The sequence below is a fragment of the Narcine bancroftii genome, chromosome 9, assembly GCF_036971445.1.
Source record: "Narcine bancroftii isolate sNarBan1 chromosome 9, sNarBan1.hap1, whole genome shotgun sequence".
Lineage (NCBI taxonomy): Eukaryota > Metazoa > Chordata > Chondrichthyes > Torpediniformes > Narcinidae > Narcine > Narcine bancroftii.
The window spans coordinates 71,721,732-71,748,132 of NC_091477.1; the positions used below are offsets into that span (position 1 = coordinate 71,721,732).

The 26,401-nt window shown below is 43.5% G+C and overlaps 1 protein-coding gene across 1 annotated transcript in view; it reads right to left on the minus strand.

Moving 5' to 3' along the window:
- The window catches only part of hdlbpa (high density lipoprotein binding protein a), a 37,984-nt gene that overhangs the window by 7,803 nt on the left and 3,780 nt on the right, over window positions 1-26,401 (minus strand). The window contains exons 4-16 of the mRNA XM_069899076.1: window positions 26,096-26,268; window positions 25,205-25,309; window positions 24,976-25,089; window positions 24,459-24,545; window positions 21,135-21,266; window positions 19,900-20,118; window positions 18,652-18,873; window positions 17,096-17,314; window positions 9,346-9,484; window positions 7,869-8,008; window positions 6,600-6,704; window positions 3,975-4,109; window positions 3,195-3,338 (exon numbers count right to left, since the gene is read on the minus strand). Coding sequence (XP_069755177.1) covers window positions 3,195-3,338; window positions 3,975-4,109; window positions 6,600-6,704; window positions 7,869-8,008; window positions 9,346-9,484; window positions 17,096-17,314; window positions 18,652-18,873; window positions 19,900-20,118; window positions 21,135-21,266; window positions 24,459-24,545; window positions 24,976-25,089; window positions 25,205-25,309; window positions 26,096-26,268 — 1,934 coding nt within the window. The remainder of the gene's footprint in view (window positions 1-3,194; window positions 3,339-3,974; window positions 4,110-6,599; window positions 6,705-7,868; window positions 8,009-9,345; window positions 9,485-17,095; window positions 17,315-18,651; window positions 18,874-19,899; window positions 20,119-21,134; window positions 21,267-24,458; window positions 24,546-24,975; window positions 25,090-25,204; window positions 25,310-26,095; window positions 26,269-26,401) is intronic.

Here is a 26,401-nt window from a genome sequence, read left to right on the forward strand (position 1 = left end):
TGTGTGTGTGTGCAGATTGCTTAAGCCATCACCACAATACATTGCCCACACAGGGTGAGCTCATAGCAAATTGTAGCAACAAACTTACCAATAAATCCAAGTGAAAACTCAAAAACTGCCAACGCTGAAAACTCTTGAATATGGCCACACCTGATGCAAGTAAAAACAACCAACGTCTTGAAGCAAATATCCTTTATCAGAACCGTTGGAGATTGGATGAGGGAAAGTGCTGAGTATTTCCAACATTTGTTGTGCTTGCTCCAAATAACAAGAACAAATAGATCCCCATACTCCCTCCAACTCACGACTTTATTTTACAAAGAAAAAGTGTTTGACGGTTTGTCAGATCTCAGTCAACTGAAGGACCATCCAACCTTCTGATGTACACTTCTAGTCCTTCCATTTACTGGCCAAGCCTTCCTTCAAATCCCCCACCTTTCTTCAAAAAGATGAGAATGCTTCATCTCCAATAGCTCAGTGGTTAGAGCACTGGTCTCGTAAACCAGGGGTCAGGAGTTCATTCCTTGCTGGGGCTTCAATTCTGTGAGAGGTGCTGGACAAAGTGGTGACTCCGTCTTCCTTACAAGTAGGCAAAGTTAAAGAATTTCATGCATGTTACATTCTAAATGTAATATTACATTGTAGTGGCTCACTGGAGGCTTAATTGAACAGGCTCGGGAGGTTATGAGTGATGTCATGCTGACACAATGAGAGGACACCATTTGGAACACATGGGGAGTTTTAAAAAGCTGCAGGTGACCGTTTGAATAAACAACTTCACCTGAACTTTGACTCAACTATGTCTGATCATTTTCTCATTCTTCATTTCGCACTGCGACACAGTTGCTACATTGGTGACCTCGACTGGCCCAAATGGAGTTTGGACCCAACCTGGACAACGCAGCAGTTTTGCTCAAACTTGGAAGTTTGGTTCGGGTGCAGTTCCACGTTCGGAAGACAGAAGTGGACACCACTAAGTACTATCATGTGGTAAGTACCTTCGACCAGGACACGGCCAGTCGAGTGGTGATTTTCTTCGGGACCCACCAACTCTTGGCAAGTACAAAGCCCTAAAAACCCATCCTCCTCTGCAGGTCATATTATGAAACCCCCTCCTTGACCTCCTATCCAATGATGCCAAAGCACTCGAGTGGACAGAGAAGACGACAGTAGCATTCCAGCAGACTAAAGACAGCATAGTGAAGGCAACATTGGATGCACCCTCGAACAATGGAACCCTCGAGTGGTTTTTTAGTAGGCACCTCTGCCCCCTGGAAACAAAATACAGCACATTTGTTAGGGAACTGCTGGTGCTGTACCTAGCGATCAGACACTTGTATTTTTTGGAAGGCAGGGACTTCACAGTTTTTACTGACCACAAACCACGAACGTTCACTTTCGCAAAGGCATCAGATCCTTGGTCAGCCTACCAGCAACACCACCCATCTTACGTTTCCGAGTTTTCAACCAGGATTAAAACACATCTCTGGTAAGAGTAATGTGGTGGCTGATGCCCCGTCTCGATTCTTCATTCAAGCAGTATGTGTCCTCTCTCTGAATGTAGACTACATTGTGCTCGCCAAAGCTCAGCGCCAGGATGACAAACTTCTGGCTTATAGAACTGATGTCATGGGCTAGCAACTCAAGGATGTAGCCTTTGGGCCGCAAGGTACCACCCTGTACGATGCTTCCACAGGTCAGCCTCGCCCCATCAACCCTGCTGTGTGGAAACATTGCATTTTCAATGCCATTCACAAACTGTCCCACCCCTCCATTTGAGCGATGGTTCGTCAGATGGCACGAACTCAAAAAGCAGGTTACGTACTGGGCAAAGACATGCACGGACGGTCAATCTGCAAAAGCACGTGAAAGTGCCGCTTCAGCTTTTCCAGCCACCACAGCGCAGATTTGACCATGTGGTGAATGTTGACATGTCAGCCTGCTTTCGGTGTCACAAGGGTCTAGTTACTGGTTAATGGTCATCGACAGTTTCACTAGGTGGCCAGAGGCAGTTCCTATGACAGATTCATTGACCAATTCATGTGCCAGAGTTTTTATTTCTGGTTGGGTATATCACACACATCATCTCCGATAGAGGCCCACAGTTTACCTTTGGGACGTTTTGTCACAACTGCTGGGAATGAATCTCTACCACATGACAGCCTCCTGCAGTTGAATAGCCTCAAGGATCAGTTCCATAGGCACATGAAGGCTGGCTTGAAGGCCCGCCTCCAGGGACCTGATTGGGTGAATGAGCTGCCCTGGATCTTCCTGGAAATAACAACAGCACCCAAGGAGGATCTCAACTCATCGGCCGAGTTGGTTTACGGAGCCCCGCTCATTGTACCTGGGAAGCTCTTGGCCACAGTACGCGGACAGGAAGTGCCACAGACTGAAGTCTTAAGCAGATTGCAGGAGTGGCTTGGAAAATTGGCCGTAGTTCCCTTGTCAAGGCATGGAACAACGACACCGTTCATCCTAAAGGAACTCCAGGAATAAGTTTGTGCTTAGAGATGCACATGGGCCACCTTTAGAGGCTGTATAAGGGCCTCTTCGGAGTGCTACGAAATAATCGTACAACTTGCATATTGGACATGGGGGGGGGGCATCCAGAGACATTTTGGGAATAATGCCCACTCATTTTGACCTTGATCAGCCCTTGCCACGATCCCCCACATGAAGGCAGATGAACGTCCAAGTGCAGTGGACTGTAATGGAACCAGAGGTTTAGCCTCTTATTGCTGCTTCTGGGGGGAGGGGGGCATGTAGCAGCTCACTGGAGGCTCTGAGTGACATCATGACGTCACAAAGTGATGGCGTCATTTGGAACGTGCAAGGTTTTCAAAAGCTGCAGGTGACAGCTTGAGAAAATGACTTTTACTGAACTTCGACTCAACCACATCTGATCATTTTCTCGTTCATTTAACACTGCAACACAGCTGTTACAACATGATAAGAATGGAACCTTTTCTTGACCTTTCCAAATTACAGTTTAAGGTAATGTTCCAATCTGGTGAAAGCTCACATTCTAGGCATGAACACCCACTACATCAAGGGGGGAGCTTGTTGGGATACAAATTGCTGAAAAGTTAGGTCAGGATTTTTTCTAATTAAAAGTGACCACCTCCCAACTAGGGAGTGATGATCCCCTTCCCAAAGTGGGAATACTTCGCAGAATCAGAAGGGTGCTTTACCTGATTTTCATCATTCTTGTCAGGAAACTGCACATTCACATCATGATCGACACGAATCTGAGTGATTACTGCACCTTTCCTTCCAATAATCTTTGGGTGATAGCGTGGATCCACAGAGATTGTTAATTTGAAACTCCTCAGAGCCTTTGGAGGGAAAAAAATTCAGAACTCAGCCAGACAACCCCAGGCCATTACACACATTACTTCCTGAAGTGTCTCTGCTCCAGACCTTGGAACAAGCCCAGCCCCACCAGTCCAATCAGATCTGATCCCTGCATCTCCTCCTGGCATTTCACCAAGCAACCAAGTATTAGAGAAAGCACACATTGTTGATCAAAGTTTGCAACCTTCATCTCTCCACTCAGATCAAACTTCCAGTCAAATGGTATCAATTTAATTGGTCATTGTTTCATACAGCCCAGGGAAAATGTCTTAATTAAAAAGGCAACATTCAACTCATTGAGCCTGACCTTTCAGAATAATGATAAAACCTGAATTGTGATATAGTCAACTGGAGTGAGAACGAATTCAGTTTCAAAACTCTCAACTCTCCTTTGAGCTTCAGGGTTCCATATTGCTACTGTTTTTGCAGCGAAATCTCAGGACAACCAAGATTCTGCTTTTAAGATTAGGTCCCTTCTTCTGGGGAATTTACCCCATCATACAAAACTGCAGCCAGCTTTGCTGGGTGATGAGGGAGAGGGTGGTTCTCAGCACACCATAGAGACCGAGAGTTCAAATGTCCTGGTGATCGAATGCCTGGCATCCTCGTCTACTTACCCGGTCTTCCTGCTCCGTCTGTAGTTCCTTCACACGCTCATTCAGGCCCTCTTGTGCTCGGTTTAGATGAGAAGCTAGCCCGGTGATTTTTATAATGTTAGATTGGTCTTCAGAAGGAGGAACAGCAATGTTCACCTGAGTTTAAACAAAAGATACAGTTAACAAGATTAAGAACAGAGAACTAGTTTCATCCTGCGCTCGGGAGGCACCATCAAGTTCAGCTGAAACAAAGTCCAGACAACTGGGAAAAGCAGTGATTATCAGAGTATAAATGTTTAAGATGTAGCAGCCATTAATGCAAATGAGAAACTGGATCTTTACAAATTGTTTCAAAATTATGTAATTTATCAACATTTGTAGTTAATGTCAATTAGCTATTTAATTGGCCACTGTAAATTGCCCTGTACAAGAGCATTGTGGAGTTCACAGGGAGATGATGAGAATGTGGAGACTAAAAAAAAGATGGTTGGTGCAAAAGTATGGTGATCATCAGTATGAAAACTATGGCATGAAGGGTCCATTTGTTTTCTGTCTAGGACTAACTAATGCAAACAGTGACGTATAAAGGTATACTTTATAGAACATTTTTATAAAAGTACTGTCTTGTTGCAACATGGCTCCACTGGCACATCATTCAATCAAGGCAAGCAGGTTTAAATTTCAAAGCCCTTAGCAACATTCTACTCTCACGAGGAGTTATGGATAGGATAAATGCGAACAGACTTTTTCCAATGATGTTGGGTGAGACAAGACATTGGTTAAGAGTGGGGAACTTCTTCACTCAGTAGGTGGTGACAGTGTGGAATGAGTTGCCAGTGAATGCAGGCTTGATTTCAACATTTAAGATTGGATAGATATATGGAAGGCTGTGGTCATGGTGCACATCGATGGGACAAGGCAGAGTAAATAGTGTAGCCCGGTGTAGATAGGCCAAAGGGTTCATATCTGTGTTGTAGTGGTGTTTCTACAGTTCTCTTGCTTCCGGAAAACAAGATCACTTCGTGGGAGAGTATTTCAAAAGGTGAAATTTATCAACTGATGTCAATTTAAAATCTAGATTGAAAATGCTCATCATTTCACTGTGATCATTGGGAAAGACATAGGTGGATCTGGTATCTAAATTGTCAGGGGCACAATTCACTAATGATAGCTGCATCCATTGCCTGGCATCTAAAATGGAGGTCAACGAAAAGATTGCAAGCACCTCCATGAAACACAAGGACGTGTTAGTAAGGCTATTGAGCTCTGCTCTAACAAGTCAGGATGCATCTCTGCATGAGATGGGAACTGCTCTGACCAAAACTGCTCGAAACTACAGAGTTGTGAGAACAGCTAATACTATCGCTCACCACTCCCCCCCCCCTCCCCTTTATTGCCATTTCCTGCTCCCATGGATAAACAGCCAAAAGATGAAGCTGACTCACCCCTCTCCAGACCCATTCTCATCCCTTCTCCCATTGGGAAAAAGGGTCACAAGTGCAAAAATCACTCACCATTAGATTCATGACAAGTTTCTGTTCCTTCAATAGATTCTTGAACTAACCACACCAGTAATAATGTTGCCTGTGTCTTGTAGTAACTGATCTCTTCAACACTAGCCATTTATACTGACCATTTCTACCTATGAATACCACACGACTTGCAGAGTCTCTTGAACTTCTCAGTTTGCTCCTATTTACCCCTTCCATTTTATATCTCTATCAATTCAGAAAAACCCACACCAAACAGTTTACAAAAAGGTACCACCTATTTCCCATCGGTCTCTGATGTCCCAAAATAATCCTGGCAGAAATACTAACTTTAACACCAGGGAACAAGCAGTCCTTGCACATTCCTCTTTTGACAGAAAATCTCAGCGTGCATCTCCTGGAAGTGACGCTGAAGGAGTGTCCAGTCTTCCAAAAAAGCAACAACGTCAAGTGCAAGGCAACCCAGAGTTCCTACTCTTCCATTTAAGGGTGTTGGAGATATTGTAACATCAAGAAGGGTTGCTTCCCACCCCTCCCACTCTAAATCACAAATTTAGGTCCAGTTTGAACTAAGACATTTTCTCAAATGTATTAAATCTAAAGAACAAAATAGGGCTCCATCTGCAGTGTGAGAAAGCATTTTAAAACACAAGACCTGCCAGGTGGAAATATCAGCAAGTGGTATGAAAAGGTTGTTTGACTTTACTGTCAAGTTGAGGCTACACATGTTAGAATATCAGTCTTGGCAGTCTCCAACCAGATGGCAACGACTTCACCCATTTCTTGAAAAATTTCCACCACCCTGGCTTTCCCCAATCTCTCCTTTTCCTCTCTCAATCTGCCCCTCATCCACACCTTCCTTGCCCCCTTCCCAGGATCCACAGTCCTCGATCTGAATGCATTTTTTACCCTTCAGACTTCAGACAGAATCTCCCTGCTTCTTGCCCTTCAAATTCCAACCACCACCACCCCCCCAACTTCTTGTGATTGGAGATCACCAGCAATGCCTCTTCTAGGATAGGGCAGCTTTACTGACAGTCACCCCTGGATGCCAAGCACATGGTAATGACGTACATGCCGACAAGGAGAGAGAATTACTTTGTTTCAGGTCAACATTTAATCATTTACGATGGCCATTGGTACAGGGAGATTTTACCTCGTACTCCTCCATCATCTTGCGTATACCACTACCCTTCTGGCCAATGATGTAGCGATGAAGGTCAAAGGGTACCACCACTTCGATGGTAACAGGAACCAGCGCCTAAAAGGAGACAAGAAAGCAAAAGCTAATATATATATATATTTTTTTAAAACCTGATGTCCACAGCTAAGAATTTTTCAACAGGTGACAAAAATGCAGACATCAACATCCATAAATTGTCAAAGGAGTTACTATTCCATTAGTTACTTGGGGCCCGGAGTTGATGGGGAGATGTTGAACAGGCAAGCATTTTATTCCTTGGGAGTGCAAGGAGATAGTGTGGTGTACAAAATCATGAGGAATATTTTCACGAGTAAGGAAAACCAGTAACCCGAGATCACGGGTTAAGCAGAGGGTTAAGGTGTGGGGCATGTGCCAAAAGAAGAGATTTAGCAAGAACCTGAGCGGCAACTGTTTTTATTTTGCCGAGAATGGTGGGTGTATGGAACAGGCTGCCAGAGGTGGTTGAAGCAGGTACTAATACAATGTTTAAGAAAAAAAAAATTGGACAGACCTAGATACGATTGGGACATGGAGCAAATGCAGGTAGGTGGGACATATTGGCCCAACTTGCCCATGCTGACCATTGAGTCACACAATGTGGAAATAGGCTCAGACTCTAACAACTGGTACAACGAGTGGATGATCAATGGTTTTACTTTAACAGGGATTTAACAAATTTGGATCACAAGAGACTGGGCAGCACAGTAACATTGTCTCATCGCCAGTACACCAGATTCTAACATCTCATGCTGACTATGTGGAGTTTATCTGCTCTCTCTCTCTCTCTCCTTCCTTCCTCATTCTAAAATCACACAGGTTAACAGGCTGCTTCAAATTCCCTCTAGAAAGAGGGAAAGAAGGGATTAATGTAGGATTAGTCAAAATGGGAGATTGTCATCATAAACACAGTGAGTAGAGGGCCCATTTCCATGCTGTACGACTTGCTCAAAGTGACTCACTGCAAGAATTCCTTGTTGATGGGAACATGGAGGTTAAAGCAAAATGATGTTTGGCAAAAACCGTCTCAGATGGACCAAAGGGCCTTATTTCTAAGCAGCACATTTTGTGGGTCAGCACAGATTTGGGTCCTTCAACCAATCAGACTCCCCTCTTCCACCACACCCAAACCTGGTGCATTCTCTTTTGGTTTGAAATGTTATTGTAGGATCCTTCTAATTGAGGTTTGATCCTTTTCAACGAACTCCCTCCTTCCCAACATACCAGCAGAGCATCTCTGGCTGCTTCACACCGTTCCTTCCGCCCAGAGATGATAATGATGTCATTTTTTCGGGGCACAGCGGGATCGACCTCCTTCATGTCATCGTTCGTCTCTCCGTTCTCATGGACTGGTTGCTCAGCTGCTGTGAGAAAGATCAGAACGAGGACCATAAAAAAAATCTTCCCAAGTGTCACCAGAAGGCAATCAGAGTAGGAACCAAGCCATTTGAACAGGTGAGCAAAGCTCGAATAGAAGTTTTAAGTTTCGTGAGGTGGTGAATTTTGGAGAGATTGGTGCAACTGAGCTGGTGCTATGAAGGGAAGAAAGTTAGAAGAAGAGGCTCCTGGAGGATCAAAATGGTGCCAAACAACATGAAGTTACAGAAAAAGGACAAGGATGACCGGAGAATCTTAAAATGAAAAAAAAAACTAGTCGCCAAGAGAACACTGAGAACTTGATGGTGACAGAGACAAAGACAAGCAGTAATTTTATAGGGAAAATGTATATTTGGTGCTGAACGTGAACAATGCCCAAGTAATTGCAAAGCTAGACATCTGTATATTAATATACACGAATACAGAGCCATAGCAATCTTGCAAAGACAGCCACTTCGGTGCACCCCCTGCAAGAATTTTCATTGGATCTCCGTTCCTGACCTTTACTGTCAAAAAACCTCCAGATCCACATTATTACTGCCAAGGTCCCTCCAGAAAACAAATCTACATTTTGGCTATCTAGCTCCCTCAATTCCCTTGTGTGCCCAATACAAAGTGTCTAACTTTATGAAATTGGTCTGTCTAGTTTCAGAACACAAAAGTCTGAAACAATACATTAATTGTCAATTAGTATGCAAATTGAATCTTCCACAGCAATGACCTCAGCAAGTTTTTATGCAATTTCCCAGTGCTGAAAGCCATTCAGTTAGCGCTGGAAGGCGCCAAAGAGTCAACAACGAGCCAGCGGTATAGTATCAAGACTAATTTATTCAATGTAGGGCATGTACTTGTAACAGCATCAGATTATCCTGATCTTCAAGGATTTCTTTCCCCCACCCCGTGCAATTTTGCAAGAACATCCAGTTCTTTTTGCCGATCAAAGACAAATTGGCAATCAGAAGAAAGAAGGATTAATCAGTGTTAATCAGTTGGCTTGAACAAAGCATTCCTACTTTGTGCAAATGATGCTCATGACTGACAAATCCCAATTATAGCAAAAATCTGATCTCCCCAGGTGCTGTTCCTTTTGCTCCCATTAAACCCACCCAGCCCATTTCACCAACCTCTGCATAAAACAACCAAGGTCATGGGAATATTCAAAATGTGTTGCCATATTAATTGAAAGAACATCCAATAGTCAGGAAAATCTGCCAATCTAGTACCAAAGTCACACATTCTCCAAGTTCTGCAGTCACCAGGATTAAACATGGGTCTATTAACTGTCACTACTCAAAACATTGAGGTAGATTTGTACCAGCTTTACCTTGGGTGTCCTCGCGTTCAGGGAATTTAATCTGCACGTTGTGGTCCTTAGTGATCTGCTGCACCTTCAAGCCTTTGGCACCCATGACTACCCGGTGGAATTTCTGTGGAATTACGCACTCAATGGTCACTTGAGCTTCCTGCATTAAAACAAGTACCAGTCAGCCAGTGTGCAGTAAACTGTATACTTGCCAGAGGAGGATTCAGAGGGATCCAGCAAAGTTAGGGGGTAGTCTTCTCTCAGGAGGGTGGGGAATCTCAACATTCCCCCCACCCCCCCCCACAAAAAGGGTGACGGTCAAATCTACCAGATACACTGAAAAAGTGGAGAGAGAGAAGCATTTGAAAGATAGGGGTATTGATACCAGAGTGGAGGTCAGTAATGAATTGTACTGAGAAACAGGCCCAGCTTGCCTATGCCAGACAAATGCCATCCTCATTTAGCCATACCCCTCCAAATTCCCCTCATTCATGTAATCACCCATGTTTCTTAAAGCCAACGTACCCACCTCCACCACTATGGCAAATCATTCCATGTGCCCACCCCCCTCGGAGTGAATAACTGGCCCCTTACATCCCTTCTAAATCCCACCCCCCTCAGTTATGATCTCTCATCTTAGATTCACTCACTCAAGGAAACCAATCACCACTATACACACTCTTCATGATTTTTATAGCCTGTCTCAACCTCCTATGCTCTGAGGACAGCTTTTCCAAGTTTCTAACAAAAACTCAACTTTACTAATCCTAGCAACAACTTGGTAAATGTCTTTTGTACCCTTTCCATCTTTACAAGATCCTTCTGAAGTGCCAGTTGATGAAGTAGACAAAGACGATGTGGTCAAACAATAATCATGGCTTTTATTAGCAGAAACTCATGGTACAATAATGAAAGACAATAGGTGCATATACAGTTATACCCAAGGGGAGTATCCTTAACAGTAGAGATAATGCACAGCCAATGTTAGAACAGCAAGGTTCGCCAGAGGGGAGACAGGCAGCTTGGCAGACATTCACCACAATCTCCCCCCCGGCAGAAGAAGGGTTAAAATCAAAAGGACAGCTGCTAGGAAAGACTGAAGCAAGCAATACACGGATACCATGTTTGGCATTGAGAATACTCTAACAGCCAAAATACACCAGCATCTAGCAAGCAATTGAAATATAATGAGATGTTTTATGAATACGTCAGCCTCTCAGGTTGTTTACGAATTCTGGTGCTTCTCCTCAAAACAGGTGGCTCCTTTGCAACCTTGGGAACTGGTACAGGTCCTGGGTCAGTAGTGTGGGAAGGACCGACTTCTGGACCCACTCCAGAAACACCAGCGTGAGGCAGTGGAGCCTCATCATGGCTATCTGAAAGCTTACTAGAGGTCACAGACTTGGGCTTGGGGGGGGGAAAGGGGGTGAACCCAATCTCTTAGGCTCATGCTGGCTCATTGGTGTGAAGAAGGGGTGAATCAGGCGAGGCCAGATCCCTTAGGGGTACAGTGTCAGTACTCCAGTCTGGGAATTTAACATGAGCGTAGTTGGGGTCAGTATGCAGTAGCTAACTGCTGAACTGGTTGGACTAGGGGGTCTGTTTTACGCGCCCGAGCGTGGCTCTTCAGCAGCACAATTCCAGGCTCAGAAAACAGGCTGGCCAGTCCATCACAGTTCCTGATTTCCTAGGAAAGGCAAACATACGTTCATAAGGCGTTTGATTTGTTGCAGTACACAATAATGACCGAATAGAATGTAGCGCCTCAGGCAGCACCTCCTGCCACCGGGTAACAGGGTAACCATGTGTTTTTAAAGCAAGATTAACAGTCTTCCAGACTGTAGCATTAACCCTTTCAACCTGCCCATTTCCCTGCGGGTTGTAGCTCGTGGTACGGGTGGTGGCAATCCCCTTCCATAGCAGGGCTCACCACATTTCAGCGCTCATGAATGCTGAGCCCCTATTGGTATGAATGTAATTGGGAAACCAAAAATGCTGAAAATTCTGTCAAGTGACTTAATGACAGATGCTAACGAGACATCAGGGCAGGGTATCGCAAAGGGAAATCTGAAATAAGGAAATATATATTTTTGTTGTTGGAAGTAACAGTCCTTTAAAATTTAAGCTAAATCCTCTCAAAAGGTCGGGTGGCCTTGATGAGTGGCCTCTGGAGCTTTGAAATATTGTGGTTTGTATTCTGCACACATGGGACAGCTTTTAGTCAGTTTCCTGACTTTTTCCAGAGTGTAAGGAAGGTACGTAGTGGAAGAACCGAGTGACTCCTGGGTAACACAGTCTGCTATGGATCTCTTTTAGCCCCTCCAGCTGAGCACCAGGAGCAGATCATGACAATGCGTCAGAGGGATCGTTTAACCTGCCCGGTCTATACTGGATCTCATAATTATAAGTTGAGAATTCTATTCGACAGTGTGCCATCTTATAGTTCTTGATTTTACTTTTGTGTTTAGTAATGAACATGTAGGCTACAGATTTCTGATCAGTGACCAGAGTAAATTTTCTGCCGGCTAGAAAGTGTCTCCAGTAGCGAATAGCTTCAATAATAGCCTGGGCTTCTTTTTCAATGGCAGGATGTTTAAGTTTAAGTTCAGGTCTGTGTAACGTGCGGGAGAAAAATGCCACAGGTCTGCCCTTTTAACCATATAACCATTTTCGGAGCGGAAACAGGCCATGTTGGCCTTTCGAGTCCGCACCGGTTCACTGATTTTGTGCGCCCTCTTCAGGCATTGGTCCCGGTAGATCTTCATTTAATAACGATGGGCGAATTCAATGCAGGTGGAATCAGATAATAGCAAAACTATGAGCAAACAGATTGGCTGTCTATGTACCAAAAATAATAAATCCAGTTTTGTCGTTTTACTAAGAAAAGACAAATTGATTAAGGGTTTCTGCCAAGGCACAATCTGAGGGATCAGTTTCCACTTGGAATGGAACATCCTCGCTAATGGACGAGAGTGTAGCTTTGGCAATATCAGCTTTAATTCTCTTGAAAGCCTTCAAGGCCATTGGAGAGAGAGGAAAAGATTTAAGTGTCAAACAGAGGGCGTGCCTTTGTGGCGTAGTCCCGAACCCATTTGCAGTAGTAGGAAAAGAATCCCATACACCTTTTAAGGGCTTTTGCTGAGTCTGGGGGTGGTAACTTCTTAAGTGGGGCCATTCTTTCCGGGTTGGGGCGGATTTTGCCCTTGCGGACAATGTAGCCCAGAATGGGTAGCTCTGTTACATTGAACACACATTTGCCCTCATTAAATGCAAGGTTGAGTTCTTTAGCTGTTGCTAAAAATTTCTTTTAAGTTGTTGTCATGCTCAGCCTGTGTTTTCTCACAGATAGTGACAGATAGGGAAACGTACCCTGTAACTCATACGTCCTAACAATCCATTTCCCTTAGAAACACAGACACACCATTAGTGACCCCAAAAGTTACCCTTTTAAACTGGTATAACCCTCCCCCCCTCACCCCCATCAGCCTCAAAAGCCCTATAGGGCCGTTCCCTTTTCTTAATGGGGATTTGGTGATAAGCTGCTTTGAGGTCGATAGTGGAGTACACTTTGTATTGCACTCTCTGATTAATCATTTCATTGGATACGTGGGAGGGGGTAGGCATCCAGGTTCGTGTAACGGTTGATTGTCTGGCTGTAGTTAATAGCCAGTCATCTCTTAGTGTGATTTTTCACGACTACCACTTGGGCCTGCCACAGACTCTTACTAGGTTTAATTACTCCCTCTTTAAGCAGTCTCTGGGTCTCCGCTTTGATAAACTCATGATCCTCTTTGCTGCAAGAACGGCTCTTAGTGGCAATCGGCTGACATTCAAGGGATAAATCACTGAAAGGGAAGAAGCTTTGATCTTTAATGCAGACAGACCGCACTAAGTGTGGGTAGTGGCCCATCGAAATTTAACACTACACTGTTCATCTGAGATTAAATATCTAACCCCAGTAACACAGGGGCGCAGAACTCCGGCATAATAAAGAGCCACACATCAGCAAGGCAATGTCCCTGCAAATTTAAAGTAACTTTACACTTGTCATGTACAGTTTTTGTAAGTTCACAACAAGCCATCGATACAACCATATAACCAGGGAAGTGGTTGAGGCTGCCTCATTAAACATATTTAAAATTCGGTTAGATAAATTTTTACATGATAGAGGAATTAGGGGATATGGGGAGAAGGCAGGTAGGTGGAGTTAGGTCATAAATTAGATCAGCCATGATCGTATTGAATGGCGGAGCAGGCTCGATGGGCCATTTTTGGCCTACTCATGTTCCTACTTCCTATGTTCCTAACCATTTACGGAGCGGAAACAGGCCATGTTGGCCTTTCGAGTCTGCACTGGTTCACTAATTTTTAACTTTCAGTTCGCTGGATATCTCTGCAAATTTAAGGCTCTGGCAACTTTTTCGTGGATGACTCCCCGACTATATTAGACAATCCAGAGTTTCACCATTCGCCTCCCCTTCATAGTTGACCATTCCAGTCCGTAACATCCCCCAAGCTTTGGAGTCAATTGAGCTATCACAGGGGATCTCACCTCGCCGCCACTTGAAGTTGATTCAGCCTGCTTGTCTGAAGATTCCCCCTTTTCACAGTTGTCTTCCATTCCTGCAGCTCCAGGATGCATTTTCTTGGTGCTTCTCTTCTTCTCATCAGTGGGAGTACTTTTCGCCTTACACGCTTTATTGAAGTGGCCAAGTTTCCCACAATAGCTGCAGGTAGCAAATCAAGCCGGGCACTTCTGTCTGAGGTGCCAGCTCTCATCACAGAAGTAGCAATTTTCAGTTCGCTCATCGTTTTCTTTCCTTTGGGGTTCCAGCACTCCTGGATGTTTCCTTCTCGGTTTCTAGCATTTCACTGGACCGCATGGCACTTCTCAGTGTTTTGGCTAGAGTGACTGCCCGGTCGTAGGTTAAGGGCTCCGTCTCCAGCAGCCTCTGTCGGATGTAACTGGAGTCAATCCAGATGACAAAAGCATCCAGCTTCAAGGCATTGCGGTGTTGTTGCACATTGACTGCCCTGACATCACATTAGTTTGCCAGCGAGTCGAGGGCCAGTGCATAGGCAGCATCACTTTCCCCGGGTTTCTGGCGTCTAGTCAGCAACTGGTGTCGAGCAAGCACCACATTCCGTGGCCCTGCATAGTAAGCAGTCAAACGTTCCCAGGCTATAGCCAGAGTGGTAGCTCCTTGCATTACAGCAAAAGGGACCTCACCCAGCAGAGAGATCAGGTGGCCCCACTGTATCGCCTCATCATCCATGTTGTTTTGAGCCATGTAATAATCAAAACAAGCAATCCAGTGGTTGAAAATTTCTCTGGCCCTCGGGGCAGACTGGTCGATTATCAACCGCTCTGGCTTGAGTGCTGCATCCATTTCTGCTAATAAAATTGAAGTGCCAGTTGATGAAGTAAACAAAGATGATGTAGTCAAACAATAATCATGGCTTTTATTAGCAGAAACTCATGGTACAATAATGAAAGACAATAGGTGCATATACAGTTATATCCAAGGGGAGTGTCCTTAACAGTTGAGATAATGCACAGCCAATGTTAGTACAGCAAGGCTCATCAGAGGGGAGACAGGCAGCTTAGCAGACATTCACCACACCTTCCCATGGCTCGGTGACCCAAAACAGTATAATATTGCAAGTGTGGCCTCACCAACATCTTGTACAACTTTAACATGTCCTAATACTTGTACTCAATGTCCCGGCCAATGAAGGCAAGAATCCAAACACTAGCTTCCCTACTCTGTCAACCTGTGCTGCTATCCTTAAAGACCCATGTACCTGCACTCCTGGGTCCCTCTGCTCCACAGCTCTTGAGGGCCCTGTTAAGAGCACATCCTGCCCTGGTTCAATTTACCCCTAATGAATTGCATCTGCCATTCCTTAGCCCAGTTCCCATGGCAAACCCAGGTGACCTTCACTAACACAGATTTACAGATTTTCAAGTCATCAGCAGATTTGCTCAGTTTGGCATTTTCTTCCTTATCCCAAATTTATGTTTATCACAAAAAAAAAGCAAGTATCCTCTTGCCAAACTATGAGGCACTCCACTGGTTAGCCCTCCAGCCAAACAAACTGCCCTCTACAGCCTTTCTCAGACCATTAAGCTGCTCTTTTTGATCCAATTGGCATACTAGCCTTCTATCTAGTGTGGCCTGACCTTCCACACCAACCTATCACGTGCATCCTCAACAAACACTACGAAAATCCTTATTACAAACGGACTTGCTCTTCAAAAGGAAAAAAAAACTATCAAATTCAGGAGATGATCATTTCCAAACACAAATCGATGTCAATTCTACTCAATTTTCCTCTGGTCATCCAAATATTGATAGATTCCATCGCTCAGAATTCTCTGCAGCAGTTTCCTTGCCACTGACATCAGGCGCAACAAGTTTGTTGTTCCCAGAGTATCCTTCCAGCCCTAGTTGCCATTCTCCAGAACTTGTCCTTAGCCAAGAGTTAAATGTGTGTCAAAGCCCAGACTTCCTTCCTGCCTTTCCACAGAGTTCTGGACTGAGATTTATCCACCTCAATATGACACAATACTATCAAAACCTCTTCTTTCACTACTAATGCAGACACACCCTAGGCTATCTTTAGTTACCTCCAATTCCTGTTCCTCAGGAAACAATTCACAAAATATTTAAGATCTTCCCCATTTCCTCTGGCTCTACACATTGTCGCCACCCCTCTTGATACTTAAAGGGACATATTGTATCTCTCATGACCCTTTTCTTCTTTACATAAAATCTTCTTGGATTCTCCCTTGTACTGTCTGCCAAAGACCTGTTCTCCTCATTTCCCTCTTCCTCATGTCCTGACATTCTTTGTACTCAAGGGATCCAATCTACTTGTATCTACTATATGCTTTTACTTTCCAATCTACTCCTCTATCTCTCTCATTAACCAGGGTTTCTTTAACTTGCTATTCCTAACAGAGAACACAAATGTCCTGTACCTCCCTCATCACACTCAACTTCTACCTATTTGTCAGGCTCTTTTTACATCCAGCTAACTTTAGTTGGCTCCTGCTTAAATGTATCAAAATCGACCTTGCGCCAACTTAGGATTCCAACTTGAAAACTGAAGTTATTTTCCCCCCATGACTACAGTAAAATCCCCATTCTCCAGCATTCAAGCAACCAGAAGCCTCAAGCAACTGACAAAAAAAAAATACCTGAAAATAAATAGGTAAAATTATTAAAATTTGTGCCCTGTAGTATCAGTTCACCAATCCATGCAACCTCAAGCAAACAGAAAATTCACATCTGGCATCTACCAATCCACATAGGTGCCAGATACTGGCAGTTTTAAAGCTAAGACAATCGAGCTCATTGTTGTGTTCCCCAGCAATGCCACAATAATGGAATTTTTGAATCCTTTCCCCCAGTCCAAGCAATGGACAACTGCAAATTTAAACAGATATACAAAAAAAACCACACATGGAGATGTCAGATTAAAACATACCAAGCACCTTGCAACCATACCTGTAAGCAGGTACTACTCATTCCTCTGAGCAGATGGACCCATCTTAAATGTGTACTTGAAGGCAACATTGACCTTCATTGGATCAAAGTGAGAACAGCAACAATTTGGATGGCAGCCTTTTGCAAAAATGGGAGAATGCGAACACTTCCAGAAATGGGCACTAGTTACGATATCATGGGGAACTGAATCAGACCCAAACATCTGAATACTAATTTCTTCAAGGCAAGAGATTCAAGACCATGCAACTCCCTCATACCAGATCCTCAATGATCTCCTGCATGCGCTTCTTGGCAGCCTCTACACAATCCTTGGCTCCTTTCAGGGTCACTTTGTCACTCTGTGTTCCAGTACGAGGGAAGCTGACCATCACGCCACCGTATTCATCCGCAATATCTCGCAAAACCTGCCCCCGGCGTATCACAAAGTACCGGTGGTGCTTGGGGTCGACTGTCATTGCATCCTCTACCACTTCATCCTGCAAAAAGGAAACAAAGAGCTAACTTGGCAAGGTGGTTTCTTTCCTCAAGACCAACTCAGATCAGATTTTACAACAAGCTGGAGCTGAAAACCAAGAAATAGTACAGGTGCCTAACCTTGTATCCAGGATTTCGAATACTGGCAACCTCCAAAAACCAGCCATCCTTTCATCACCTCACCCCCATCCCGGCCACCCTCCCCCAGTCCAACTCCCAACGCGGCAGCAAGAGTTCAGTGCCACTGAGCCCAGAGTTAATCCACAGCAGTGGCTGTGCCAGCACCAGAGCAGTTCCAGCTGTGTGGGGATTCGGGCAAGGAAGGCGGTCATTGCTCCCACATTGAACCAGCCACCAGTGAACTCTGGGTTCAGGGCCAAGTCACCTTTCCACTGAAGGAAAGAGAGGATGGGGTCTGAGTCTGTTTTATTTTGAAGTTTTCCTTTTTAAAAAAAGTGCTCATGATATCATGGTCTTTATTTATCCAAATTCATTTAACACCTTGTGCGATTTTGAAACATCGCATTTGCTCAAAGTGACCGACATTTTAAAAGGATTCTGAAAATCCAGAAGATTCTGAATAACAGCTGGTGTCCAGTCCCAGATAAAAGGTTAGGCACCTGCACTTGCATTTTACACAGTGCAAGCAAAATTGCCAAAACATCTCAAGCGAACTATTTGCATTTGGACACACATCCAACATTACAAAAATAGCTTCATCCCCACCACCATCAGATTTCTGAACAGACAATGAACCTTCTACACATTACCTCACTTCTTTCTCTTTTTGCACATTTTCAAATATTCGATTTATGGAACCGTAATTTATTGTAAATCTAATGCTGCAAAACATATTTTGTGATATGTTCATGACAATAAAACCAGATTTTGAATTCATGTGATCACACCAAACAGCAGATTCAAGTTTGTGAAAATCTTGCTGTGAAACAGTATTGAACTCTGAGTGGATGGCGGGGGCAGGGGGGGGGGGGGGCGCACAAACGCAGACCACCTACACATATTATTACTTAAATATTTTGCTTGCCATATGATGGGCATGGATTCTGCCCTGCCAGTACCCCAGCAAACTCCATGGTTCCTGTGGATTAAACCTACAACCATCAAGAACAGGGCCAAGTATTCAGTGGTTCCAGACTTAAATCACCAGTTTGGAGCTGATCAGAGGAATGAGCAACTAATGACTTTTGTTCACCAAGTACAAGCTGGAGGTCTACAGCACAGAAACTGGCACATACTAAAGAGCCTAACTATTATTTTGTCTCACCCGGTCGACCTGCCCCACGTTAGTGGACAAGTGCAAAGGCAACACAAAACTCACCAGGCTTTTAATGAGAATTTCCAGTTCCTTCTGAGCTTCTTTGACAGCCTCTTCTGTCCCAACAATAGTGATCAACTCCTGTTCCTTGTCGTCGGCCATGGGAAATATGATCCGAGCTCCTGTATTATCCCGGACTTTACGTATGTTGGCTCCACCTCTTCCAATTAGAAACTTGTGGTACTCTGGTTTGGCACGCAGTTCACAGGTATGGTTCTTTATTTGCTGCACAAAGGATGCATTGTATTTAGAGAATGGTCTTGGGGTGATAAGTGGCAAATAAGTCAACTACATTTCAGCTCAAATCACTTTGAATAGTGCAACTCAGAGCCATTGTGGGGAAAATCCAATGACTTAGTCCTCAACTTCAAAGTGGATGTAATTATCCAACAACTTGCACAGCCTCAGGGCATCCCAAATTCAACAGGTACCTTTTGGAAGTACATGATAATGTAGGAAGTGAGGGACCCACTTTTCTCAGCAAGAACTAAAAAAAGTAATGAGGGAAATTTACAAAAGGCCTTCAAGATGTTGGCTCCAAGGGACATCATTGAAATTAGCATACAATGGGGATCAGTCACTTTTGGATGCGATGCAATACCAAGTCCAAGAGTGCATCACCCTCCCAATACCAACTCCATTTACAAGCTTACATTTCTAGAGTGGTTTTTGCCCGAAAGCCTGACAACTGAGCAATGACCTGGGATCTCATCCCTGCAGGGAGAAAAACACAAATATCCCGGTGTTCTCACACTGGAACTTGTAAGAAATAGCCCCATATAAAGGACTGAGGGAGGAAAGAGTTAATTGTTTCACATACTCGGACAGTTTGAGTAGAAATGCCCAGCTTATCTAGGAACAATTGATAAGAGAGTGTAAAAGTTGCAGTCCAAGAAAATTTGATGGCACTGCACTCCAGGTGCAGACGTAATGCTCATTATTACAATTAGAGAACAAGCAAAACAATGGGAAGATGGTCAAAGAAGTGACCAAGCAAAGAATTGTTTACAGGGGACACTGACACCTCACCAAGAACTAAGTGGCAGGAGGAACAAGAGGACAGAAGGTACAAAATGGACAGATTGTTGGTGTTGATAGTTGATTGGTGTTGATAGTATTTGTACTTGTAAAGTGCTGCAATTTATTACAAAATAAATGAAGCCCAATCCTCCTGAAGCCATGTTACAAGCCAAATCTAAACTAGAAATTATTTTTGCTGACATTTCCCAAGTCCAAATGGCATGGAGCTACCTTCTCCTCGGCCAGGTGAAGGAGCTGCTTCTTAGCCTTGTCAACCTCTTCAGTAGACCCTCTGATAGTAACTGTGTCGCTGCCTGATCCTTCAGTGGGAAAGTGGATGTGCACGCCTCCGCACTCCTCCATGATGGAGCGGACAAAACGACCTTTGGCACCAATCAGGGAGTTGTGCAGTTTAGCAGGAATGCAAACTTCAACTTCTGTAATGTTTGCCTGGAAGGAAAAATAATCTATCAACAACCAAGAGAAAAAAAAACTTGGCTAAATGCATGTTCATACAGACACACATGCTGCAGAATGCATTTCATACAGTCATTAATCCACAGTGCGGAAAATAGTTTTTCCACCAAGTCTCCCTTGGAACACTTGGCAGCTCCTCTGCCGAGGAGGCTTCAAAACAATGAACTACATCTGGTCTGAGGCAGAGTTTGGGAACAGGAAAGTAAAGGAAATAGCTGTTCTCAAGATGTCCAACTCCATTGTTAATAAAGACCCATGCCCACAGGGGTGGCCCACAACCCCAGAGACCAGATTTAAACCCAGACCTCCAGTGATGTGGAATTTTGCAGGTTCTGACAATAATTGGTTTCCTCCAAGTGCTCTAGTTTTCTCCCACTTGTCAAATTAGTGAGAGTTGGTCAGTTAATTTGCTTTGGTAAACTTCCTCAAGTGGGCAAGTTTAGTGGTAGTATCTAGGGGAACTTGACAATCTTCAGAGCCAAGAGGACTTTTTTTAAAAACATTGCATGACTATTGGATTCTAAAGTAGAAAAATCTTCCATGCAAAGCTTCCCAATCCCTCATCTAAAACACCATCCTTCCCACATTCCAAGTGCACTGACAGTTTTTAAACCATGGGGACAAAAAGAGGAAGGTTGACATGAACCTTCTACCACATTCTATTGAGTAGTTCTTCCAGTAAAATTATTCTTTTTGCAATATTTTGAATTCTGAAGATGACAATTTGGTCTTGAGCAACTTGTCTCCCTTCATCACCGGAGTGATACACTTCTTTACTGAGCTCCAAAAAGTGACTAAGATTACAAGCAACAGGAATGTTACTCTTAGGCAGATCTTGTAATGGCTCTTCAGTAGCATGCAAACAACCAATTCACTAAAGATGGATTGCGGCAGAAATCACTGGAGCCTATTCTACAGATGCTAATATGTGTGAAGTGAAGTCCTCTCTCAAAGAATTTTGAGCCAGACTAGCTGGAAGTGGGCCCTACCAGTTCCTTCTGGATAGCCAGGATCCTGGAACGAGCTACTTCACAGTTGGATTTCTTTCCCGTGATGATGATCATCTCAGAGTTGCTGTTCTCTGCTGGCAGGTCAATCTTTGTGTTAGTTTCTTCACGAATCTAAAAACAAATGTGGGGGTGGGGGGGAAAAGAAAGTCAATAAAACCTTTGGAAGTCATTCTATTTTATTCAGTGGGTGGAACCAACATTAAATTTGAAAATTTAAAAGATGCAGCACAGTAACTGGCCCACGAGCTTGTACCATCCAACTAACACAACTCCTCTCCCCCACACTGGTGCACTTCAAACAGTGGGAGGAAACCAGAGCCCCCTGGGAAACCCACGCAGACATGGGGAGAGCATACAAACTCATTAGACAGCACAGGATTCAAACCCTGGTCCCGATCGCTGGTGCTGTACCAGGGCGATGCCAACCGCTACGATAATCTTGCCGCCCACCTAACCATTCTTTCCTTGCCCTCTTGGAAGGTTTCGTCGTGGAAGCAAGGAAAGAAGGGGCGTCACGAATCAAGATGGCCAAACAACAAATCTCTTTTCCCATTCACTCATTAAACCTATTTCATAACATTAAGAAATGCAATAATTCATCAACAGAAAAGATTTGGTCCTGATCCCAACAAGACCAAGTCAACATGCTTTCACAAGTGCAAATACTCATTCTATTTCAGCAAATGGACAGATGAATCACATGGTTTGTGTCACACCCTTTTGTTCATTTATCCTGCCAGAGTATTTTTGAGATGGTGTTGAGTGTTACACGTCTGTTCCAAACAGAGGGCAGATGGCGTTGAGTGTTACACGTCTGTTCCAAACAGAGGGCAGGTGGCGTTGAGTGTTACACATCTGTTCCAAACAGAGGGCAGATGGCGTTGAGTGTTACACGTCTGTTCCAAACAGAGGGCAGATGGTTTTGAGTGTTACACGTCTGTTCCAAACAGAGGGCAGATGGTGTTGAGTGTTACACGTCTGTTCCAAACAGAGGGCAGATGACGTTGAGTGTTACACGTCTGTTCCAAACAGAGGGCAGATGGTGTTGAGTGTTACACGTCTGTTCCAAACAGAGGGCAGATGGCGTTGAGTGTTACACGTCTGTTCCAAACAGAGGGCAGATGGTGTTGAGTGTTACACGTCTGTTCCAAACAGAGAGCAGATGGCTTTGAGTGTTACACGTCTGATCCAAACAGAGGGCAGATGGCGTTGAGTGTTACACGTCTGATCCAAACAGAGGGCAGATGGCTTTGAGTGTTACACGTCTGATCCAAACAGAGGGCAGATGGCTTTGAGTGTTACACGTCTGATCCAAACAGAGGGCAGATGGCGTTGAGTGTTACACGTCTGATCCAAACAGAGGGCAGATGGCATTGAGTGTTACATGTCTGTTCCAAACAGAGGGCAGATGGCGTTGTGTGTTACACGTCTGATCCAAACAGAGGGCAGATGGTGTTGAGTGTTACACGTCTGTTCCAAGCAGAGGGCAGAAATCGTCACTGCCTAATAGAGTTCTGGACCAAAATTGGTGATGTAGATTATCAAACACCCTTGACTGTCTGATTTGGGAAGGCAAATGGAATGGACATTTGGTTTGCTAAAATGCCTCCATTCAATTCACTAGTAATCATGAACTTGCAAATAATTGAACAATTCAGTACATGGACCCACTTCCAAAGCTCAATGTCAGAGTGAAGAATGAAGTAAAATGTTGAATGCTTAAAAATGGTCTAATTGTTGCATTTATACCCTGCATCACCCCAAATGATCTGTGGTTTCCCAGTTTTAAAAAGCAATTCCTTCAATTCATGAACACAAAAGCTGAGCAAGATCACAATTTAACTCCTCCTACAAGGAGGTTCTAAACATCCTTTCGAGAAAGAGGAAGAAATTGGGTGATATTAAACAATGTTATCAATTTAATAAAAATAAGCCTGAAAAGATGCCCTCAGAAATGATTAAACAAATTTCTAGCTCCACTTCCTTTAGGTGACACTGAGCCATAGTTGTTCAAGAAATTATGGAGGTGAAAGAGTTGAGGTGATGGTGTTTAGGTACCAGGGGTAGAAATTCCAAGGATTTCTGCTGTGTCTGATTGCTTATCCAACAACCTTCATTAACTGCATTAGTCAAACTGTTATAGGACAGAGAGGGGGTGGACAAAAAAAAAATCAAACAAATCTTGGATTATTTCTATTATGTCTAATTGGGTTCACCATCCATTTAAGTGGCCTTTTATCCAACAATGAGAGACTCAACAAATGAAAAGATCCCATTGAAGCATTTTTTTTTTTTTTTTTTAAATGCTATGACAAGTGCATACAACAGGTAAACAAGCTAAGCAAATGTAGATTTGCCTTTCAGTTATACAATCCGTTTTTCTTTACCTAACCCTACACTTTATTTTCGTTCTGATCTCCAACTTTTCTTCACTCCCTCCCTACTGACCTCTCCACATTCTGTCACGTCTTTGGGCCCCCTCCGCAGCTTGTTTCTCTCCCTCCCTCTGCCCCCCCACCTTAATATCCACAACATCACCCCCTTTCTACAAAGAGTCCAGATTCAAAACACTAAATGGCCATTTCTACCCATGGATACCATCTGACCTGCTAAGTGCATCTACCAATCCTTCATCTGCTCAACATTCCAGCATCTGCAGCTTTTGTGTTGCTCTCCCGGTCTGAGTTATGCTTGTGCATTCTGCATCGCAAAATAGCATCCAAAGTTGATCAATGACAGAATCTCAAGTTTCAATTCATTTGGGTAATGGTCAGTTCTTGTATTCCATATACTTCCTTTAGGTATATGACATTTCCCTCTTGCTTGACAAACAGACTAGGGGTTTATTCGTGGAGTGCAGGAGAATGAGGAGTGATCTCAGAGGTGTACAAAATCATGGAAGGATTTTTGCTAAAAAAATGAACAGATTTAAGGTCGGCGATAGGTGGAGGGTAGAAAGATTAATCCGGAACCAGAGGGGTAGCATTACTACACAGAAGGTGGTGGGCGTATGGAACAGGTGGTTGAGGCAGGTATTGTTGCAATCTTTAAGAAAATTGGACAGGTACATAATAGGATGGGTTTTGGGGGTGAACATGAACCAAACAGGGAGGTGGGGGTCAAGTGTGGATGGGACATTTTGGTCAGTGTGGACAAGATGGGCCCCAAGGACCTGTTTTCATGCTGTATGACTATAAGGGAATAGATTTAATTAGAGCTTCTTGCAACGTGTAACCATAATACAAATGTACTTAACCAAGCTGCTTCCCTTTGATTAAGCAGCTTTAAAATCATTGCACATACCTTCTTGATATTTGCTCCTCCTTTCCCAATGATATTTTTATGAAACTGCTTGAAGATGGGCACAGAGACAGAATAGCTATTTTCAACCTAGATGCAGAGAGTTAACGACAAATTAATAGCAATATGAACATAGACACTCTTGCCACAGTTTTGACCAACAAGACTACTGCATTTTCCCTCTTCAAAAGGAAAGGGACTGTATTTCAGCGGCTACATCATACAATGTTACATATCCATTTTATCTATGTAATTTAAAAACCTGAAGTCACAAATTAATTCTTCAGAGAACCCAAAAATAAGTGCATTGTTATTGTCCTGACAATACAACTCCATACATACCTTAAAACACAATATAAACCCCCCCCCCCACAAAAATACTGGACTCCACCTTCATCCCACCCACCAGTTGCAGTCCAGAATACCCCAATATCCAACAGTGCTTTGTGCCAGCACTAGAGCGACTTCTCCCACTTGTTCAGATAAACCTTAGGTGTCAAACACTCAGGCCAAAACTTACAAGTTCAGCTACAATTTTATTCAAGAACTTGGCACACTTCTCAACTTCATTTTTGGGACCACGCAGTTGCACAATGTCGCTCTTTTGATTTGGATCCGGGAAGTTAATAATGACCTGAAATGTATAGAGAGAATGATAGTCTGCATAAAAGGAATTCCATCATCGAAAGACATTAGAAATGGAAACCAGGCGAGATTGGGGGAAACTAAAGACGCCGATTATTGATTACCTCGGGGAACTTGTCACGGATCTCCTTAACCTTCTCTCCCTTCTGTCCAATGATTGTACGATGGAAGCGATGGTCAATGATCAAGTCCTTGGTGCGTTCATTTTCCTGTTGATCACAGCAGTACTTTTAATTAGCAAGGAGAGATTTGAAGTAATGATTTGTTGCTTTCAAATGTATCCCTTCAGTGTGGTTAATTCATAACATCTAGACGATGTCTAATCCAAGTAAACAAGATTTGCAAGGAAGGGATACAATCACAAGTCAAGAACAGAGGATTTAAAAATTTATTGTCCTCCATTCTATTAGCTTAAATAGAAGTGTAGCACAACAACTTTACATCATTATAATCCAAAATTACTAAAAGAGACAACTTTTTTATTACATTGCATGGACCTGGGAAACCCCAAAAAATTGGTATTGGCTTTTGCCCAAAGGAATTCCCAATTCTGAATGCATTATTTTAAATTATTACATACAGCCACTCAACTAAAACCCAAGTTGCATGCAAAATGCATTTCTCCAGCGAGAAAATGCAGAGGGCCTCAAAAATTCAGGAAGTCGGTGCCAAATTGAACCGTTCTCATTTAACTTAGTGAAAGAGGTATCAAGTAGCCTCGTCAGCACTAAACCAGCAAAGCAAAAAAAAAAAATCCTGGAGCTTTCAGCCACAACTTCAGATTGGACTTCAGATGCAATTTATTTCTGGGCCAGCAATTTGTTGCACAAAACTTCAGAGCCAAGACATTTGAATGTGAAGCACATGTTAATCGATATTGGACAAAGCATGAACCACATGAAAGAGGTTCCAATTTCAGTAGCACAAGTCTGAAACACTATTGCACTGGGATTGGAACCAGTTCCTCCCAAAACCTTCTATTTCCCATTACTCACCATTCTGGATGCAAGCTCCAGAAGTTCCTTCTTCGCATCTTGAACTCCCTGAGGGTCACCTTCAATCCGGATTAAATTGCTTTTCTCATTATCAGGGGGAATTCGCACTAAGACCTTGTACTGATCCTTGATACGATTTACTGAGAAGGAAATTGCAATGTTGGAATGATGAGCTGGGGCAAGGTAACAACGATGTCAGTTGGAAATTCTCCTGATTAATCAGACTTGGTTTTTGGTCAAAGAAAACCCCCAACCAGGATTTGCAACCAGATCCCAGCATTCAAGATCCAATGCTTCTAAAACCAA